Genomic DNA, 23,396 nt, shown 5'->3' on the forward strand with positions numbered 1-23,396 from the left:
CTGCTGAGCCACCCAGGTGTCCCCCAAAAGAACTGTTTTAAAGAAAGAAGATACTCATATACTACATTAACAAAATGAAAGGTAAAAATTATATGATCAATTACCTTGCTAGATGCAGAAAAAGCATTTGACAAAATTCAACAACAATTTTGGGTAAAAAGTCTCAGTAAAGTAGGTACACAGGAAATGTACTTCAACATAATAAAGGTCACTATAACAAGCTCACACCTAACATCACACTCAATGGTAAAAAGCTGAAAACTTTTCCTCTAAGCTCAGGAACAAGACAAGTATGTCCACTTTCACCACTTTTATTCAACATAGTATTAGAAGTCTCAGCCAGAACAACTAAGCAAGAAAAAAAATTAAAGGTTTTCAAATTGGGAAAGTCAAAAGTAAAACCGTCACTATTTGCAGATAACATGATATTATATATAGAAAACCCTAAAGACTTCACCAAAAAAATATTAGGATAAATGAATTCAGTAAAGTTGCAAGATACAAAATCAATATACAGAAATCTATTGCATATGTATACATAATAATGATAATGAACTAATAATAAACTATCAGAAAGAGAAATTGAGAAAATAATCCCATTTATAATTGTATCAAAAAGAATAAAATACCTAGGAATAAATTTAACAAAGGAAGGGGAAAGACCTATATGCTCAAAACTACAGGATAATGATGAGAGAAAATAAAGACACATATAGATGGAAAGATAGTCCATGCTCATGTATTAGAAGAATTAGTATTGTTAAAATATCAATACTACTTGAAGAAACTTACAGATTCAGTGAGATCCCTATCAAAACTCCAATGGTGGGACGCCTGGGTGGCTCAGTTGGTTGAGTGTCTGCCTCTGGCTCAGGTAGTGATCCTGGGGTCCTGAGATTGAGTCCCCTCTCAGGCTCCTCATAGGGAGCCTGCTTCTCCCTCTGCTTATGTCTCTGCCTCGTTCTCTGTCTCTCATGAATAAATAAATAAAATCTTAAATTAAAAAAAAAGAAAAAAAAAAGAACTTCTACAACTCAATAGAAAAACAAACAAACAAACAATCTGATTAAAAACGAGCAGAGGATCTGAATAGACATGTTTCTAAAGAAGACATACAGGAAGCCAATAGGTAATTGAAAAGATTTTCCACATCAGTAGTCATCAGGGAAATGCAAATCAAAACCAGGATAAGCTATTAGAATGACTATTATCAAAAAGACAAGAAATAACAAGTGTTGGCAAGGATGTGGAGAAAAGGGAATTTGTGTGCATTGTTGAGGAAATGTAAATTGGTGCAGCGACTATGGAAAAAGTATGGAGGTTCTTCAAAAAAATTCGAAATAGAACTCCCACTCCTCTGGCAGCCCTGGTGGTGCAGTGGTTTAGCGCCGCCTGCAGCCCAGGGCGTGATCCTGGGGTCCCAGGATCGAGTCCCACATCAGGCTCCCTGCATGGAGCCTGCTTCTCCCTCTGCCTGTGTCTCTGCCTCTCTCTCTCTCTCTCTCTCTCTCTCTCTCTCTCTCTGTCCCTATGAATAAATAAAATAAAATTCTTTTAAAAAAAAATTATCTCTTAAAAAAAAAAAAAAAGAACTCCCACAGGATCCAGCAATTTGACTTCTAGGTATTTACCCAAAGAAAATAAAAACACTAGTTCAAAAAGATATACACACCTCCATGTTCATTAAGAATTACTTTCACTACCAAGATAAGGAAACAACTGAAGAGTCCATCAACAGATGGACGGATAAAGAAAATGTGATGCATATACATACAATGAAATAATAGCCATAAAAAGGATGGAATCTTGCCATTTGTAAAGACACAGATGGACCTTGAGGGCATTGTGTTCAGTGAAATAAATCAGAGAAAAAGACAAATATTGTATGATCTCACTTATGCGTGGACTCTAAAACAAAGTAAAACAAAATAAAATCAAAACCAAGCTCACAGATACAGATAACAGATTGGTACTTGCCAGAGGCAGTGGGTGAAGGGGTGGGTGAAATGGGTGAAGGGAGTTGAAAAGTGCAAACTTCTATTAATAAAATAAATAAATCATGGAGATATAATGTAAAGTCTGGCAACTATAGTTAATAATAATGCATTGTATATTTGAAAGTTGCTAAGAGAGTAGTAGTTTCTTTCTTTCTTTTTTTTTTTTGTTTATTTATGATAGTCACAGAGAAAGAGAGAGAGAGAGGCAGAGACCCAGGCAGAGGGAGAAGCAGGCTCCATGCACCGGGAGCCCGATATGGGATTCGATCCAGGGTCTCCCGGATCGCACCCTGGGCCAAAGGCAGGCGCCAAACTGCTGCGCCACCCAGGGATCCCCGGGATAGTAGTTTCTATATCAGCACATCATACTCCCAGCTATGAGACGTGATTTTTTTTTCCTGTTTATTGGGAAATCCAATATTCCTACTAAACCATATTGTTGTGGGGGCAGCCCATATCTCATTTTACATGATTCCAAGTATGAAAGGAGGCCACTCAACGCTCCTATCTAAAAGTATACTGTTTCCTGATCACCAATCTCTCAAAAGAATACTTCTGCGCTATAGAGCTCTTGGGGTCAATGCTGTGTGTCGCTTATTCCTTTGGACTTTTCCTTAAGAAACAACGCACATATTACATAATTTGGAATTGTACAATAAACCCCTTGCACAAAAATTAAACCCTAACAACTCAGAGAAACAAATTATTAAACTTTCTCTCTCCCGAATCAAGGTTATTTGCTAGCTCACAGTAGCCCCACTAAATCCAGTTATAAAACTAATTTAAAAAAATCTTTTTACTTAGAGTCTAAAATTTCAAAATATATTGAGTTGTGAACTTACTTAATATGCTAGTAATGCCCAAGGTAGCCTACATTCATCATGAAAATGGTGCCCTTCCATTAGAAGTTGAAGCTAAGTTGCTTTCGATTACTTAAGCCTTTACAACAACTTGTCTCTGAAATACAAATTGCACAATTTTTTTTACAGATAGTGATACATTTCACTATTTACTTATTTGCTGGAGGTTATATCTTCATAAAAATAAATGATAAACACCCGATTTTGGATGATTTATGTATTGCAAACATTAACTAAAGTTTTTCCAGGGTGACAATTACCATAGTAGCTCCCTCCTTCTTAAAAAGTTTCATCAAAAAAGAAAAAAAAGTTTCATCGTTAGGGCCAGTGAACAATCCTGTCCAAGATTTTATCAAAACCTCTATTGCTAAGGCTATCAGTTCAAACATAATTCAGTGTACTGCTTAGCATACTGTTAGGTCAAAGAAATACCAAAGCTGGCTAGTTGGAAGAATCTAGTCTAAAGCTTTTGCTTTGCCTCACTTTCTTCCTTTTACACAAAAGATTATTTAATTGCTCAGGAACTGGAAAGTGTTTTAGAGTATAGAATTAATGTGATCAAAGAAAAATGAAGGATCTGGAAATGTGAGGATAGAAGAAATTAATAAAAACAGGCAAACTTAAAAAAGAAGCAAAACAAAATTACAAGCATAAAAATATAACTTTTGAAGTTAAAAACTGAATGGGCAAATTAACAGAGATGGAGACAGAACTATTAAACTGGAATACTGATCTGAAAAAATTACACAGAAGGCAGCATAGAGAGATATGGATGGATAATATAAATGAGAGATTAAGAGACACAAAGAATAGATGAAGGCATAACGTATATCTTTATAGGAGTTCCAGAAGGAGAGAACACAGGAAATAGAAAAGCAGCAATGTTCAAAGAAATAATGACTGGAAAATTTCCAGTAATTATGCCAAACATGAATTTTCATACCAAGTAGCATAAATAAAAATAAATGCACATTTATATACATAATACGAAAACCAGAACACCAAAGACAAAAAGATAATCTTAAAAAGAATTAGAGGGATCCCTGGGTGGCTCAGCAGTTTAGTGCCTGCCTTCGGTCCAGGGCATGATCCTGAAGACCCAGGATGGAGTCCCATGTCGGGCTCCCTGCATGGAGCCTGCTTCTCCCTCTGCCTGTATCTCTGCCTCTCTCTCTCTGTGTCTCTCATGAATAAATAAATAAATCTTAAAAAAAAAAAGAATTAGAGAAGAATATACTGCCTATAACCCAAAAAGACAATTATATTGAAAGTAGACTTCCTAACAGCAACAATTAAAAGTAGTATTCCATTGTCTTCTGACCTTTAAGTGCTAAGAATAAATTATCAACCTGGATTTCTAGACTTATAAACTAAGATATTTTTATTTTATTTTTAAAAAATATTTTATTTATTTATTCATGAGAGACACAGAGAGAGAGAGAGGCAGAGACACAGGCAGAGGGAGAAGCAGACTCCATGCAGGGAGCCTGATGTAGGACTTGATCCCGGGACTCTAGGATCACACCCTGGGCCGAAGGCAGGCACTAAACCGCTGAGCCACCCAGGGATCCCCTAAGATATTTTTAGGAAAAAAAAAAAATCAAGTAGCTGTAAGAACTACTAAAGAATGTTTTTAGTAAGAAGATTGGATCAGAAAGAAGGGCGAGGGTGAAAAAGTAGGAGGGAGGGGAAAAGGCAAATACATGGGTAAATCTAAACAAATAATGATAATTGAAAATAATGATGATGACTAATTTGGAGATTATAAAAACAAAATGGAACCAAAATGCTGGACAATAATAAGTTGTCAGTTGGGAGGAAGCTGATTACAGATCCTTCACAGGATCCTTCCAAGATCCCTTTATTATTTGTGAGAAAGGCAGAAATAGATTACTTTTAACCTGTTTCTTCATTTTTCTAACAAATATCTTTTAAGGGCAGGTAAAACTAATCTATAGTGACAAAAGTCATAATAGTGATTACTCTGTGGGAATTGTGACAAGGAGGAGACATGTGGCAAAAGGGAGACTTCTGGAGGTGCTGGTAACATTCTACTACTTGGTTTGGGTGGTGGTTACATAGTTATATATTTATTTTGTCATATTTCATTGAACAGTCTGCTTATCATTTGTATGCTTCTCTGTATGTAATAAAATATGTACGTATATGCAGTATTTCTATAAATTATAAAAGGAAACTACCACACAGTTTACAATAAAATAAAATTTTGATAGATGGTAAAGCTATAACTTTATTTAAATGCAAGTCCTAAATATGACGGGACAAAGAGAGGTTAGTATTTATATAATTTTGGCTGGGAAAGAACTAAGCATGACACCAAAGCAGAAATCACTGGTAATTTTGACCACAGAAAAGTAAAAAGTGAAATATAATAAAACTTTTATACAATAAAATACTGTGAATAATATAAAACAAAAACATCAAACAAGGAAAAAATATTTGTAAAACTATGTAACAAATGGTCAATATCCTTAATTATGTAGGTAATAAATAAAAATTATTGGGGAAAAAAGGGGAATGCTCCAATTGCAAAATGGACAAAGAATATGAACTGGCAAATCAAAAGCAAATACGTAAATATATAAAATATAAATTCCAGTAAGCCCTGGAAACTGACAAAGACATTAACTAATTTGCCTAAATTGATAAATAGTAAGAGAAAAAGTCAGGATTCAAACCCAGGTAATCTTTTTAAATTAATATTTGTTTAATGAATGAATGATTACATTTTTAACACTAAAAGATGTTTATGTTTAATCACAGACTACAAAATTCAGGTCAAAAACAGAATGTACAAGAAAGAGATTCCTTTCTGTAGACACATTCACATAAGTGTTTATACACTTAGGAAAAAAGGTCTGAAAAGATCAAAGTATAACAATGATGAGATTAGGGGAGCTCTTTTTCTCTTTATATTTTCTGAATTAAAAGAATTTCAGAGGGATGCCTGGGTGGCTCAGTGGCTGAGCATTTGCCTTTGGCTCAGGGCGTGATCCCAGGTCCAGGATGAGTCCCACATCAGGCTCCCCACAGGGAGTAATACACAGTAAAATGTGTATTACTTCCATAATAAAAGGGAAAAGTTATGTTAAAAAGCCTAATAATAGGGGCGCCTGGGTGGCTCAGTCGGTTAAGTATCTGCCTTCAGCTCAGATCATGATCCTGGCATCCGAGGATGGAACCCAGAGTGGGGCTCCCTTCTCCATGGGGAGTCTGCCTCTCCCACCCCCTTTGCCCCTACCCATCCACCTCTGCTTGTGTGCTCTCTCTTAAATGAATATCTTAAAAAAAAAAAAAAAGCCAAGTAATAATACAAAAGGAAAAAGTACACAAATACCTCTAATGACTCCCAATGTATCCATGTGTACATGGCTCAGTATGGATCTCAGGGTCTCTAATCATTAAATTCAACTATCATGCCACACTTCTCCAGTCTCCTTCTCCTGTGTTCTCTAGCCTTAGTTTCCAAATTAATCTTCCCAAAATACTGTGACCCTTTTGTAATTTTACTGCTTAAATAACTTCCAATGATTCTTCATATTCTACACTAGAAAGTAAAAATTCCTCAGCCTCGAATTCAAGGCATTTCACAATGATGGCATTCAGTCAACTTTCTCACTTATTATTGCACATTCCAACTGGGTGACTATTTGCTGTTCTTTTTCTATGCTTGTTGCCTACAGCCTCAGTAATTTGTTCATGTGGTTAAGTCTGCCAATATGTGCTCTCCCTCCTTATGTCTATTTTCTGCCCAAGGTTCAGAATATGCACTATCTTCTCCATGAAACATCTACTAATTTTTCTTAGTCACTCTGATAATCCATGGCTCTATGGTCTGTCTCTTCAGGTACTTATTTTGTTATTTTTTATGTTCTAGCTTTCCTTTTTTTTTTTTAAGATTTTATTTATTTATTCATGAGAGACGGGGCGGGGGGAGCAGGGGCAGAGACACAGGCAGAGAAGCAGGCTCCATGTAGGGAGCCTGATGTGGGACTCGATTCCAGGACTCCAGGATGACGCCCAGGGCCGAAGGCAGGCACTAAACCCTCAAGCCACCCAGGGATCCCTGTTCTATCTTTCCTAATAGACAATGACTTCCTAAAAGTAGGACTTTATCTTACTCATCTTTGTATTCTTCTTACTAAATACTAACTGAATAAATGTAATTAATAAAAAAGAAAAAACTCACAGAATTCAATTACGTTTCAGTATTTTCAGAGTGTCAGTCTGTGGCTATAAGATTAATATTACAGGCTGGTCTTTACTCTTCAGGTCTTTGACCTTAATTAGGTGATTTATGAACCTCATGGAGTTAGAGCTCTCATCTCACACAATTTATTATTACACTATGAACTGATGCACTGGTCTACAGCAGTTTGTTCAGCTTTACAAATTTAAGCTTTATCCTCTAGGAAAGGGAACAGAGTTGTAGGACTGAATTGCTCTCCCTTACCTTTTCGTGTTATGCACTGTGGTTCCTCCCAGGACAATCCTCACTCCAGGAGTGGTACGGTTCAGATTATACACTGTTAGAGCCTCTTCATAGGTGGCTCCTCCAATGATAAACACAATGATATCCTGAGGTCTGCAATAATGAAGAAAGTTAACATCAGAGGATAAGAAGGGAAAAAAAGCAAAGATTTGGTGTTACTATTATATGCAGTTTTAATTTCTAAATCTTTCATTTTTGGTGGAGGAAGCAGAATTAAAGCAGAATAGAATAAAAGGCTTAAAAAAGTTTTAATTATCTGAAATTGGCAGGAAACAGAGCAGGAAATGCTGAATAGTGATTTGCTTTCTGTTTATGAGCGGATGTCTTATAATTTCTGTGCTGTGGATTTCAGAATAGCACAATAGTGTTTGCTGGAACCAAATCTAGAAATGTACTTTTATATTCGAGAGGCTGCCCAAGTACTTCACTGTGCCATGATATCAATATAGCAGTAATTTATACTTGTACTGCACAATTCCTTTCATATAGAAGTCCTTTGTCAAATACTTAATACAGTGTCATTACAATAGCCTCTGTTCAAGGACTTAACGTATTTGGGAAACTATAAGTATATTAGGGTGTTCCCATAAGATGGAAACTAGAGGGATGCCTGGGTGGCTCAGCGGTTGAGCACCTGCCTTTGGCTCAGGTTGTGATCCCAGGGTCCTGGGATTGAGTCCCGCATCAGGTTCACCACAGGACGGAGGCTTCTCCCCCTGCCTGTGTCTCTGCCTCTCTCTGTGTCTCTCATGAATAAATAAATAAAATCTTTTTAAAAAAAAAAGATGGAGGGGCAGCCCGGGTGGCTCGGCAGTTTAGCGCCGCCTTCAGCACAGGGCGTGATCCTGGAGACCAGGGATCGAGTCCCACATTAGGTTCCCTGCACGGAGCCTGCTCTTCCTCTGCCTGTGTCTCTGCCTCTCTATGTATCTCTCATGAATTTAAAAAAAAAAAAAAAACTTAAAAAAATAATAGATGGAAACTAGAAACATTAGTACTTTGAGTATAAAAAGAGAATGGGATACATAAATTAATGGCACTTCTAGGAACTCCACTTCTTAAAATCTTTGTTCTCAAATCCTTTGATAAACCAAGGAAAAAATACCAACCCTGAGAAAACAAACAAAAAACTCTTGAGTATAGTTTTGTTATTGGACATACTAAACTTCAGCTCAGTCACTTGCCTCATTTGGGTAGCACTGTGTAGTTTTACTGTGTTCCAATCATTATCAAAATGGCTTCAAAACAAAAGTAAGGGCCTTCTATTGGCCCCTTCTGTAGATATCAATAAGGAGGGACGCCTGGGTGGCTCAGCGGTTGAGTATCTGCCTTTGGCTCAGGGTGTGATCCTGGAGTCCTGGGGTCCCACATGGGGCTCCCTGCATGGAGTCTGCTTCTCCCTCTGCCTGTGTCTCTGCCACTCTCTCTCTCTCTCTCTCTGTGTCTCTCATGAATGAATAAATAAAATCTTAAAAAAAAAAAAAAAAAAAGGAGACCGTATCACTTCAAAACTGTTAAAGTGGGATCCCTGGGTGGCGCAGCGGTTTGGCGCCTGCCTTTGGCCCAGGGCGTGATCCTGGAGATGCAGGATCGAATCCCACATCGGGCTCCCGGTGCATGGAGCCTGCTTCTCCCTCTGCCTGTATCTCTGCCTCTCTCTCTATCTCTCTGTGACTATCATAAATAAATAAAAATTAAAAAAAAAATTAAAAAAAAACTGTTAAAGTTTACCTGTTTTTCTTTTCTCATGCCATCAAAAGAAGATAAATTACTTAATCTTAGCAAGTAAGTAATTTTATTAAATGACTTATTGGACATTATTTAAAACTGTATCAAAGAGAAGCATCCATTTTGGAGGTTATAGCACAAAATTAAATAGAAACCTCCTTAATTATACAGGCTTATGTATAAATCATGAAAAAAAAACCCCACCCTACATTTCTTTTCTGTTTGTTTGTCTCTTTCTAAAACACCTTAAAGGAATTAACGGAGAGTATTTGTTTTTATCACACTTCATGGAAACATGGAAACAGAATCAGATACCACGGCAAAAATTAAAAATGTTCAGAGTATCTCTGAATTGCAGATTACCCAATAAAAGGCTCCCAATGATGAAAAGGTGGTTATTTTGCAATGAATTAGGTAGTCAATCATGGCATTTCTGTATGAACCTAGAACTTAAAATCATGCTTTTAAGCATTACTTTTTTTTTTTTTTTTAAAGAGAGAGCATGAGCAGGAGCAGTGAGGGGGAAGGAAGAGAGAGAATCCCAAGCAGGCTCCATGCTGAGCATGGCACTTAATTCCACAACCCTGAGATCATAACCTGAGCTGAAACCAAGAGCCAGATGCCCAACCAACCAGCCAGGCACTCCACAAACTTACTTTTTAAGACAAAATAAGCATTTTAGACTAATTCACCTGAAACAATGTATTTAGCACTACCATGCTTTAGGAATTACCTACTGTTACATATTCTATCATTATTTTTGTTATTTTAAAATATACTATTTTTGACTAGATAAATGTTTGCATATAACATAAAATACAAAAGGGGTGAGTTTCCCTCTCACCACAGTGTTCTTGCACCTCAGTTTCTCCTGAGAGGCAAACACTACTACTTGTCTCTTACGTGTCTTTTCAGAGATATTATCTTTGTGTACATATATGTAAATATATGCATATATACATATTTGCATACATATACATATATATGTATAGTGTGTGCACGTGCGCGCGCGCGCGCGCGCACACACACGCATTTAATGTGCATTGTTCTGCTCCTTGCCCTTATCTTGGATCTAGAGTGCATTTTAAATTTTGGTAGATATTGCCAAGATACTCTATAGATGTCATTCCCAGCAACTCAGAAAGTGCCTATTTCTCCACCTCCTTTCAGCACCATGTATTATCAAGACTTTTGGTCCTTTTGGGCAGCCTGGGTGGCTCAGCGATTTAGCGCCACCGTCAGTCCAGGGTGTGATCCTGGAGACCCAGGATCCAGTCCCGCATCGGGCTCCCTGCATGAAGCCTGTTTCTCCCTCTGCCTGTGTCTGTGCCTCTCTCGCTCTGTGTCTCTCATGAATAAATAAATAAATAATCTTAAAAAAAAAAAAAGACTTTTGGTCCTTTTAAGTTGATTAAGTTGATTACTTGTTCTTCTTCCATATACTTTCTTCACTTGGCTTCCACGATATCAGATTCTTGATTTTCTTACTTCATTAGTTGTTCTTTTTCAGTGTTCCTTGATGGCTTCACCTCATCTCCCTGACTTCTTAATGATGGAGTCATTGGTCTTCCTTTCTTCTTCACCTACAATTACTCTCTAGATCTGCTTTGCCCAATGTAGTTGCCATTAGCCACATATGGCTATGTAAATTTAAATTAACTAAACTAAACTAAACTAAAATAAAATACTCAGTCCCTCAGTAGAACTAGCCACATTTCAAGTGCTCAATAGTCACATGGCTAATGACTGACTACCTTATAAAATAGCAGAGATAGAGTACATTTCCATCATTGTAGAAAGTGCTATTAAACTTACTGATTATCCCTAGATGATCACACCCAAGTTGTATGGCTTTAAACACATCTCTCTGCTGATGACTCCCAAATCTCTACCTCCAGCCCAGGTAGACCTATCTCCTAAATGCTGGGCTTAAATATCTATCTACTAGATACTTCTACTTGGTTGTTTAATAAATTTCTCAACTCAAATGTTTAAATTCTGCTCCAAGCTTATTTCACCTATAGATTTCCCCATCTTAGTTGATGGCCAGTTTATCTTTTCAGTTGCTTATGATAAAAACTTTGGAGTCATCCTAACTCCTTTGGAATAAAGCAGATAAGTTAGAGACATAATGAGAGAAAGAGAGGGAGAAATAAGCAGAGGCCAGACCATGGAAGGCCTTGACTCTTATAGGTCATGGGGGAGTCACTGAGGGGTTTTAGGTTAGAGTGATCAGATTTGCTTTTTTGAAGGGCAATTTTGGCAGCTGTGTGAGAATGAATTGGGGGAGGGGTACAGGTGGGAAAAGCTGGAGAACAAAAGGACACTGTAAGACTTTTAGAAAGAGAAGATGAAAAATGGGACTAAAGAAATACCAGGAGTGGAGAGGAGGGGCTGTATATATAGGAGACCAAAACAAACAAACAAACAAACAAACCAACCCCCAAACCACCCCCCACCCCCAAAAAATGAGGACTCTTCAGTATTTAGTGGAGTATTTAGTGGAGTGAAATGAAATACATTTCAGTATTAAATGTGGAGGATGAAGATAAAGGAAGAGTCCATGATAACTAAGTTTTCTGGTTTAGGTTTGAGAAAAAAAAGCAAGACTGATTTCCTAAAAGTAAGACAAAAACATGTGTTGGAGATACCTGTGGAACATCCCAACAGAGATGTCCACTAAGCATCTATCTGGACATTTAAGCCTAATGATTTCCTCAAATACTGGTGACAGCTGAAGCTGGGGAATAGATGAGTTCAACCTAGGGAGATTGTATAGAATGAGAAGAGAATCGAAAGACAGAGCTTTGGAGAGTCTTTAAGCAGCTGCAGGATAAGCAAGATGAATAGCCAGCAAAGGCAACTTAGAAGGAAATTGTCAGAAAGGTAGGAGGAGAACCAGACGGTAGAGGCCAAGGGACAAGTGACTTTTAAGAACAGAAGGGTTAACAGTGTGAAATACACAGCGGGGTAAATAAGATGAGGATTGAAAGAGACCGCTGGGTATGCTGTTGTATAATGAATTTGTAAGAAAAGTCTCATGTATTATAGTGGAGTAAGAAGCCAGGGTGCATGGATTGAAGAGGACAGTGGCTTCATCCAGGAAGTTTGGCTGTGAAAGAAAGGACGCAGGTTAGAGAAGAACCCAGGTTCAAGGGCTTTATACTTATTGCTTGTTTAACAGGAAAAACCCAAGTATGCTTGTAGTCTGTGGGAAAGTACTTAAATGAAGAGAAGCTGAAAATATATTAGACAAGGAGAGAGAGGGAACAAGCAAATAACCATTACAGGAAGGCTTCAGAAGAAATGGTAGGAGTCTAAAACTAGAGTGCTGACAGAATGATCAGCTCTAAGTACCAAAAAAGGATGTATTTCCTTTAGAATGGAGGAAGGACATAAAGGTAGGTATATATAAATAAGTTTATAAATACAGGAAAGAATAAATAATTATGGGGGCTAGACACCGAGGGAGTTAATGTCTGACATTCAATTTTTTTTCTCTAGGAAACACTGCTGTGGGCTGGGGTGGGTTAGGTGTTTGGTGAATGGAAAACATTCAAAACTGCTGTGGAGAGAGACAAAGACTAAGCATGCATAAAAGTTTGACTGAGTACCCGGGAAGGCCCAAGTGAGTTTATAAACAATGAGTTTGTAGTGGCACTAATCTATAATTTGTGTGATTTCCTCTAGTATCATGGAGTAGATAAAGCTAAGTTATTAATCCAGTATTAATCTAGTGCTTTAGGCTGCAGGGAAAGAGGCTCTTTGTAACTTATAGGAAAGCATGACTTGAATCACTAAAATTCTCTACCATCAAGATTTTTTTTTTCTTCAAGTCCTTGCCTCCAGTTACATGTCAGCTTTCTTTCTTTTTTATTTATTTATTTATTTATTTATGATAGTCACACACAGAGAGAGAGAGAGAGGCAGAGACACAGGCAGAGGGAGAAGCAGGCTCCATGCACCGGGAGCCCGACGTGGGATTCGATCCCGGGTCTCCAGGATCGCGCCCTGGGACAAAGGCAGGCGCCAAACCACTGCGCCACCCAGGGATCCCAACATGTCAGCTTTCTCTTGTTGAGAAGGGTCATTTGTTTAGGAAATGCTGCATGATTATGATAGTAACATTTTGCTACCAAGTATGATGAACTCTTCATTTTTCAAGGACTGAATATTCAGGCAAAAATACAAGTTCTCTTCTTTTTTCTCCAACTGAGGGTATTGTTTCAGTTCTGACTAATATTTCTACAGAAGGGGGAAAGGAACTTAAGTTCAGATCTTGTCAGATTCTTTAGGAATAGACCAAAAGGATCTACCAAACTACAGTTGGCTATAATTTTAAATACTGATATGAGTCTCTGTAACTTTTATCACAGTATTACCCTCATGGGTATAGACAATTTCTTTTCAACACCAAATTTTGAAGAATATAAATTTTTAATTCTTCCCACTATATTGGTTCTAGAAGTATGAATGAGCTGATAATGGCTTCTCAAATACTGTCATACTTGGTTTAATATTCATTAAAGAATACTGATGAAGAATGAGTTCTATGGAGAAAAAAATCCAATGTTATAAGAATGTGCCACCGAGGAGACAGAAGACATTCTGCCAATTGTTTGGTCTATGTAACTATCTGGAGGCCAGCCCAGGTAGAAACAGGAAAAAACAAAAAACAAAAAACAAAAAACAAAAAACAGTTGCAGTGTTCAGAAGTAATAATATCCTCAAAGCTGAAATGAAATTCTATTCTCAGAAAATGTGTATTATTTTTATAGTGAGATTCCATACGTAATACTCTTTATGTTGAGAGGCAACCCTAGATTGACACTTGTTATGCAGTTATCTTGAGTAAATACTCATGAATTGCATAGATTATTTCATTAAGAAGATGGGAAGGAAGTTTCTTCCTTGCAAAGGTACAGTGACCGAGAGGAACCAGACAGTAACATTTTTGTCTTGGGCACCTGATCTGCTAAGTCAACTGAAAAAGCAGCTAAGCAAGGATCATTCTGGAGATGTTTCTTCCCTAGAGCTGCCCTCTGCCCATAATTTGCCTCAAGAGTACACCTGTCTCTGTGGAAAAGAAAGGCAAGAACTGGGAAGGAATAAACTCAACCAGGCACTTTTTTTTTTTTTTTTAAGATTTTATTTATTTATTCATGAGAGACACAGAAAGAGGCAGAGACAGAGGCAGAGGGAGAAGCAGGCTCCCTAAGGGGAGACTGATGTGAGACTTGATCTCCAGACTCCGGGATCACAACCCGAACCAAAGGCAGATGCTCAACCACTGAGCCAACCAGGCATCCCTCAAGCAGGCTCCTAGAAGAGCGTTAGAATACTATCCTAATTTAGTCTGATAATTTCAGGGTACCAGAGTATTTTCTGGAGTATTACTGGAGAGGGAAGAAAATGTCACAGATGGTAACTGTGGGTGTAGGTTATATTAATATAAGGACAAAACTTAGATACTGGGATAGACTCTTATAGCTTGACTTAATTGTGTACCTAACAAAGATAACTATGTCACATTTGGTTATGAAAACATTAATAAATGTTTTCCTGAGCCTCCTACTCCTTATTCAAGCTGGCTTAAGGAGGAACAGTGATGGGGAAAAAACAAACAAACACCCTGACATTTTTCCTTTTCATTCCCTTCCCTGGCGAATTTTAAAAGTAGATGTTCTGATGAGGCCAAAAGGAAAATACACAATGAATCATTTTTATATGATGGTTGAAGCTAAGTGGAATATACAAGTGCTCTGTAATTCACCATAGCAACTAAAAGCATTAATTAGTGCAGGCAGCAAACATTAGATAGAAAACAGCAGCCAGTTCATGCTGCATATACATATACAAGAACACCTTGAGAACTCAATTTACATATTATTTTACTAGAAAAATAAACATTTTTCACATATAGTATTTCTGGAAATCATTACTTCTGTACATGAATAAACGAAGTAGAAAAACTTTTAAGAGGCAATATTTTATCTACTTTGTGGACCATTACACTTATGGCTAAAATTCAAATTTTTGAGTACTTATAGAGTATAAAGATCTTATGAGCATTTACTATAGGAAAAAAGGCCACTGGAAAAGGACTGCTGCGGTTATAGAAACAAAATGAATTGCTACCACAAGATTCCAATAAATTTGTGTAAATGTGAAAAAGTACTTCCTTTTTGAACTGATTGTGGAATGCATGAGCAGGTAGCTCCATTTTCTCACCAAATGTTTTTAAGTTGCTTGTTTTTATCAGAGACAAGAAGCAATTCTGGAGCAAGAAAGAAAAATGAGCCTACTAAATAGGAAATGGGGGTGTTTCATCTGCAGGGGAAAGATCAAAACTCAAAACTCAGATATGGCTATACTGCCAAACAGGTTAACCATGAATTTAATAGCTCAGGAGTAAAACAATTCTACAAGCATTCCTGGTTTCAAAGTTGTATTCTTGCCACATCTCCTTTGATATTTCCTAATAATGATAAAACCAAGGACCCCTATCATGATAAGACTTAAATTATCATAAAGATGATTAAAATGAATGACTCTTCTCAGTATGATGATCCAAGATAGTGGCTAGAACTGAGAGCGAGGCCAAGATGATGTAAAGCCAATATATTGTAGAGGGATACCGGCAAACTATAAAATCTAAATTTTCTGGTAACATCAACCAAATTTATTCTCTAGTTTAAATTTTCCAACTATAAATCTTGTCATATCTACTATTATAGATGCCTACACAAGAAATTTGATACCTATTCAACACCAATTTGTAAGGCACTGTGTCAAATATTGTAAAAAACCCAAGTATTAATGAAACACAGTTTTTACTTCAAGATTATGATACTTAAAACAGTATCAATATCTACTGGGAAAGACAGATATATATCTAACTAACTACTGTCTCAATATTTAGAGGTAACCATTATTAACACTTTCTTATCCTTTTTGAAATATTTATTGTATACATGTGCATATATGTGCTTGCATATATATTACACACATATTGTATATATACATATAGTATAGTTAAGCAGACTTGTTTATATACACATACGTATATAATCACATTTATGCTTAGATATGGGTTCTTTTTTCTACACAAAAGGGATATTATAGCATTTTGCTTTTCTACCCAATATATCTTAAAAAGTTTTTTGTATCACCTCATGAAGAGTTATACCATTTTTTTAAAAGGTTTTACTTATTTATGAGAGACACACAGAGAGGCAGAGGGAGAAGCAGACTCCCTGTGGGGAGCCCAATGTGGGACTTGATCCCAGGATCCCGGCATCACAACCTGAACCAAAGGCAGATAGATGCTCAAGCACTGAGCCACTCAGGTGCCCCAAGTTATGCCACTTTTTAAGAAGAATGAATAGCAATGTACTGTAATTTAGTAACCAGTCCTCTATTGATGGACACTTAGTTTCTCTCTTTTTTAAACTATTACAAATAATGTTTCAGCAAACAATCCAATTAATGGGCAGAAGACATGAGCAAACATACAAATGGCCATAAACCACATGAAAACATGCTCAACATCACTCGGCATCAGGGAAAACCTGATCAAATCAAAACCACAATGAGATCCCACCGCATACTAGTCAGAATGGCTAAAATTAACAAGTCAGGAAACGACAGATGTTGATAAGGATGAGGATGCGAAAAAAGGGGAACCTTCTTATACTGTTAGTGGGAATGCAAGCTGGTGCAGCCACTCTGGAATATAGTATGGAAGTTCCTCAAGAAGTTGAAAATAGAGCTACCCTATGACCCAGCCATCGCACTACTGAGTATTTTCCCCAAAGATACAAATGTAGTGATCCAAAGGGGCAGCTGCACCTCAGTGTTTATAGCAGCAATGTCCACAATAGGCAAATGATAGAGAGAGCCCAGATGTCCATTGACAGATGCATAAATAAAGAAGATGTGGTATACACACACACACACACACACACACACACACATATATGTATATGATGGACTACTTACTATTCAGCCATCAAAAACAATGAAATCTTGCCATTTGCAATGACATAGATGGAACTAAAGGATATTATGCTAAGCAAAATAAGTCAATCAGAGAAAGACAATTACCATATGATTTCACTCATATGTGGAATTTGAGAAACAAAACAGGATCACAGAGGAAGAGAGGAAAAAATAAGACGAAATCAGACAGGGAGACAAACCATAAGAGACTCTTAATCATAGGAAACAAACAGGGTTGCTGGAGGGGAGGTGGGTTGAGGGATGGAGTAACTGGGTGATGGGCATTAAGGAGGGCACATAATGTAATGTGTGTTATATACTCTAGATGAATCACTGAACTCTACCTCTGAAAGCAATAATACATTATTGGTATTGGTATAATACATTATACATTAACTGAATTTAAATAAAATTTAAAAAATTGAAAAAAAAAACTCCAAATGTTTCAGTAAGTATCCTTGTTTATGTCTTTGTGGACTTGCACAAATATATCTAGAAAGAAAGCTTTTAGAAGCAGAATTGTTCAGTAGGTCTTTTCAAGGCCTCTGTAGTCTACCTGATGTTAAGCAGGGCCAAAAGGTGGTGTAGGGGTCTTCTGTGCCCCCTCCTATTGTTTTGTTCCAACTTCTCTGCCTTCTTCACCATCTTTCTTATGTTAGAAACTCATGAGGCAGTTGCACTGTTTTCTCCTGACCTCCTTTCCTGGTCACTCTCTTATTCCCAAAGACTTTAGGTCTGGTTTAGTGTCCTTTTCACTGCTGCTCCTTTCAGGATTTTCAGTGACTTTCACATCAACATGGATTACTCATATCACATCCTGGTCTTCTCACCCAGAATGATCTGTTCTTCCATTCATCGTAATCAACATCCATAATTATAACATAAACTTTTTACTATAAGTATCTGTACTGTGAAGTCTTGAATTCAAGATCTTTTTCTCTAATAATCACCTCCTCAATTTCTAATTCACTTACACTAATACTTCTATCTTAATAATTCTTTGACTTAAGACTTCCAATCCACAAAACAAATACTTTATTTACCATCCAATACCCTCCTTCTGTTTTCAATTCCCCAAATCCTGGTTGGGCCTAGCTACCAGCCTTGCCCTCATTTAATCTAGTATAGCCAAAAGTTGCTGGAGAAAACCACACAATTAGACCTTAACCTCTATTTTAAAGATTTCATTCATTCATTCATTTAAGGGGGAAAGTGGGGGGCAGGGACAGAGGGAGAGGGGCAAGCAGACTCCATGGTAAGTGCAGAGCCCACACAGGGCTCGATCTTAAGACTCCAGAATAGTGACCTGAGCCAAAGTCAAGAGTCAGACGTTTAACCAACTGAGCCACCCAGGCACCCCTCTATTTTAGTTTATTATTATTATTATTATTTAAAAGATTTTATTTATTTGAGAGAGAGAGGAAGTGAGAGAGATAGAGAGCACGAGCAGGGGGGAGAAGGAGAGGGAGAAGCAGGCGCTCCACTGAGCAGGGAGCCCAACGCAGGGCTCAATCCCAGGACCCTGGGATCATGACCTGAGGTGAAATCAGATGTTTAACTGACTGAGCCACCCAGGTGCCCCTCTATTTTAAATTAATGACTATAAAACTCTAATGGGCACTCAATTTGGCTAGAAGTCCTAATTATATTTCCCTAGTAAATCTGATTCCTGGCCTGCAAGATGACAGTTTCACAATGTTTTCTCTTTTTACCCACTCCCTCAGCTGATAACTTGACATCATATTTTACTGAGAAAATAGAAGCAATCAGACAAGATGGTCCCATACTCTCACCATCAAAATTGTTAAAAAGAAAAAAGTACTTCTTAAAAAAAAAAAAAAAAAAGTACTTCTGTTTCTATCTGGATCCCCTAGACTTCACTTCTGCAGCTCTTCCTCTTTCTCTTCTGTATTTTTGACTTTACTTTCTTTAGGGTAATTCTTTTTTTTTTTTTTTTTTTTAAAGCCAGTCTTTACTAGGAAAGCTGGCTATTTTTTTTTAATTTTTTTTTTATTTATGATAGAGAGAGAGAGAGGCAGAGACACAGGCAGAGGGAGAAGCAGGCTCCATGCACCGGGAGCCCGACGTGGGATTCGATCCCGGGTCTCCAGGATCGCGCCCTGGGCCAAAGGCAAGCGCCAAACCGCTGCGCCACCCAGGGATCCCTCTTTAGGGTAATTCTCATCAGATTACAGTCTCATCAGATATGCTCTAGAATCTCTTTCCCTTGAGCTCACACTCTCTCCTAGCTACCATCCCATTTCTCTGACAGCTTCATGCAAAATTTCTTTAAAAGTGTGATATACATTTGTTATCTCTATTTTATCTTACATCCTGTAACCCTGATTTGGTTTCCAATCTCACTGAAACTAGGGAATAGGTCACCAAAGACCTTCATGTTGCCCTGATTCTGTACTGTTTTCACCTTTACCTCTCAGAAGACTAGATTCAGGTTACCACAGGTTTCTTGGTCTTTATGACACCATGCTCCCCTGGTTTTCCTTCTACCTTTCTGTCTCTTCCTCGGTCTCCATTTCTGGCTCCATGTCTTCTACTCAGTGCTCGGTCCAGGGCTCTTTTCTTTTTTTCTTTCAGTGATCTTATATATTTTATATCCCATAGCTTTAAATATCACCAAAATCTTGTTGACTCCTCATTTATTATCTAACATTTCTACTTGGTTATCTAATAGGCACCTGCAACTTTGCCCCCCCAAACCCGAGAATTATTCTTGATTTCTCTCTTATGGTAAGAGGGTAAGAGTAGATACCCCCTTTAATGGAGTAGATCCATTAAACAATTCTATCGATTCTTTCTCTCTCAGGCCCCTTAACCAAACCTCTTTTATTCCTTACCTAGACTATTACAACTGCCTCCTAAGTAGTCTCCCTGCTATTTTTGCCCTCAAAAATCCATTCTCAAAAACAAAAACAAAACAAAAAACCAACAAAAAACCATTCTCCCCACAAGGTGATCCTATAAGTAATTCAGTTCATGTCACTTACATGCTAAATTCTTCAATGGTCTCCTATGACATTTAAAATTTAAAACCCCTCTTAACCAGGGCCTTTAACACCCTAAGTAATCCAGTCCCTACTTATTTTTTCAATTTATTTCCTCCTTACTCACTATGCCCCAACCACACTGGGCTTTTTTCTGTTCCATGAACTTGCCAAGTTCTCTCTTTCTTCAAGGCCTTTGCTCTGGTGTTCCTTTTGCTTGGGATGCATTTTAATTGTTATGTGATTCGCTCTGTCTTGTAAATTTTTTTTTAAAGATTTTATTTATTTATTTATTCATGAGAGAGACAGAGAGAGAGAGAGAGAGAGACGTAGAGACACAGGCAGAAGGAGAAGCAGGCTCCATGCAGAGAGCCTGATATGGGACTCGATCCCAGGTCTCCAGGATCACACCCTGAGCTGAAGGCAGCGCTAAACCCCTGAGCTACCCGGGCTGCTCTCTGTCTTGTAATTTTTTTTTTTTTTTAATTTTTTATTTATTTATGATAGTCACAGAGAGAGAGAGAGGCAGAGACACAGGCGGAGGGAGAAGCAGGCTCCATGCACACCGGGAGCCCGACGTGGGATTCGATCCCGGATCTCCAGGATCGCGCCCTGGGCCAAAGGCAGGCGCCAAACCGCTGCGCCACCCAGGGATCCCTCTGTCTTGTAATTTAAAGCTCATCTTAAATAGCATTTCCTCAAAAGAAATAAGGATTTCTCTTATTATTATTTTTTTAGCTGATACTATAACTTTTTTTTCTTTAAAAAATTTTTCATTTAAATTCAATTAATTAACATATAATGTATCCACCTCTCCTCCAAAGATCCTTGGTTTGTTTGCTATGATTAAGAGTTTCTTAAGGTTTGTCTCCCTCCCTGATTTCGTCTTGTTTTATTTTTTCCTCAGTTCACTCCATTTAAAGCAATGCTCCTCACCTCTACAAAGTTATGTTGTAGGTTATTACCCTATTTATTTCCTCAGTAGCACTTAATATCCTTCAAATTTTATTCTTTGTTTATTTGTTTACTGTCTTCAGCATGTCAGTTCCTTAAGGGCAGGTAACTTGTCTTTCTTGTTACTTCTATTTCCCCAGCCTTTATCATGTAAAAGAGCCATCTTTTCCTTTCAGAAGTTTATTACAGTTATAAATATACTATTTATATACTATTATAGTATACTAATATATACTATTCTTTCAAGACTCTTAGGTTAAGATTAGCTGAAATGATAGAAGAATTCTACCAATAGTAACAATTCGCATATCAATCTATCCAACAACGTTCCATTACATATATTAAGTTTTTTATAATATGTGGTCCCAGTAAAAAACACATAAGAATTTATAACAAAGTAGACTTTGTGTATATTTAAAAGTTCAGGCTGATCTAAGTAAGTTGTTCTGGATGAGTTAAGACTAACAGACTACTGGATTAAAATGACAATTAATTGCTTCCTCTGGTTAATACCCCAAAAGCAAGCCTTTACAACAGTTTTTGACATACTGAAGACACTCAATAAAAAAATATTTGTTATATAAAAGGATAGAGCAATTGAATTATTAACTATATTTGTACTTAGGTAATAATGACAAATGCTAACAGATTGCTGACAACTGATAAATGTGCATTTTGCTGGAAGAGCATCATTTTGAGCTTTTGTTGGAAATGAATCACCCAAATTAGAAAGGTATGCTGTTACGAACCAACCATAAATAATATACTCTTCTGGTGGTCTCTGGTGTCCCTTTAGCAATAAGTAGCTAACTCCTTGTTCAATAATTCTTAATTGAAATTCATAAAAAAGTAATATTTTTATTTTTATCATACTAATTAGAAGGCCATTTAATAGAGTTACACTGGTTTTCAAAAAGCCTCTAAGGCAGGTGAATAGCTTTAGGCTGGTTTGCACAGTTTCCACTAAGCTGACATTTCTGAATCTTGATACCAAGGTCCTTAAACATTTTATCTGAATGAATGTACTGTCTGAAATTAACCCCAGATATTCTGCCTCTCAACCTTGGATTTTTTTTTTAAAGATTTTATTTATTTATTCATGAGAGACACGGAAAGAGGCAGAGACAGAGGCAGAGGGAAGCAGGCTTCCTGCAGGGACCCCGAAGTGGGACTTGATCCCAGGACTCCAGGATCATGCCAGCTCTAACAGTGACCAAAATATAAACTTATTTTTTCAAGACTCTTCTGTTAGATTAGCAAAAATGATAGTTTCTACCACCAATAGTAACAAATTCGCATATCAATCTATCCAAACAACGTTCCATTACATATATTAAGGTTTTTATAATATGTGGTCCCAGTAAAAACACATATGAATTTATAACAAAGTAGACTTTTGTGTATATTAACAGTTCAGCTGATCTAAGTAAGTTGTTCTGGATGAGTTAAGACTAACAGACTACTGGATTAAAATGACAATTAATTGCTTCCTCTGGTTAATACCCCAAAAGCAAGCCTTTACAACAGTTTTTGACATACTGAAGACACTCAATAAAAAAATATTTGTTATATAAAAGGATAGAGCAATTGAATTATTAACTATATTTGTACTTAGGTAATAATGACAAATGCTAACAGATTGCTGACAACTGATAAATGTGCATTTTGCTGGAAGAGCATCATTTTGAGCTTTTGTTGGAAATGAATCACCCAAATTAGAAAGGTATGCTGTTACGAACCAACCATAAATAATATACTCTTCTGGTGGTCTCTGGTGTCCCTTTAGCAATAAGTAGCTAACTCCTTGTTCAATAATTCTTAATTGAAATTCATAAAAAAGTAATATTTTTATTTTTATCATACTAATTAGAAGGCCATTTAATAGAGTTACACTGGTTTTCAAAAAGCCTCTAAGGCAGGTGAATAGCTTTAGGCTGGTTTGCACAGTTTCCACTAAGCTGACATTTCTGAATCTTGATACCAAGGTCCTTAAACATTTTATCTGAATGAATGTACTGTCTGAAATTAACCCCAGATATTCTGCCTCTCAACCTTGGATTTTTTTTTTAAAGATTTTATTTATTTATTCATGAGAGACACGGAAAGAGGCAGAGACAGAGGCAGAGGGAAGCAGGCTTCCTGCAGGGACCCCGAAGTGGGACTTGATCCCAGGACTCCAGGATCATGCCCTAGGCTGAAAGCAAGCTCTCAACAGCTGAGCCACCCAGGCATCCCACAACTTTGGGTTTTTTAAAAAGATCTTTTTCTTTCTGTTGTTACCAAATTACAGAGGTTTTTTTTTTTTTTTTAAGAACAAAATAGAAAAAAATACATTTTATCA

At 37.2% G+C, this 23,396-nt stretch overlaps 1 protein-coding gene across 8 annotated transcripts in view; it reads right to left on the minus strand.

The window, feature by feature from the left end:
* The window catches only part of VPS45 (vacuolar protein sorting 45 homolog), a 71,992-nt gene that overhangs the window by 21,273 nt on the left and 27,323 nt on the right, over positions 1–23,396 (minus strand). For 4 of the 8 annotated variants that reach the window (XR_005987782.1, XM_041754924.1, XM_041754925.1 and 1 more), the window contains 2 exons: positions 7,332–7,463; positions 793–969 (listed from right to left, as the gene is read on the minus strand). Coding sequence is in view for 4 of the 8 variants with exons in the window: in XM_041754924.1 (XP_041610858.1) it covers positions 793–969; positions 7,332–7,463 (309 nt within the window). In the remaining 4 variants the exon portion in view is untranslated. The remainder of the gene's footprint in view (positions 1–792; positions 970–7,331; positions 7,464–23,396) is intronic. The other 4 variants (XR_005987785.1, XR_005987784.1, XR_005987783.1 and 1 more) reach the window with 1 other exon arrangement.

The sequence above is a fragment of the Vulpes lagopus genome, chromosome 5 (genome assembly GCF_018345385.1).
Source record: "Vulpes lagopus strain Blue_001 chromosome 5, ASM1834538v1, whole genome shotgun sequence".
NCBI classification, from domain to species: domain Eukaryota; kingdom Metazoa; phylum Chordata; class Mammalia; order Carnivora; family Canidae; genus Vulpes; species Vulpes lagopus.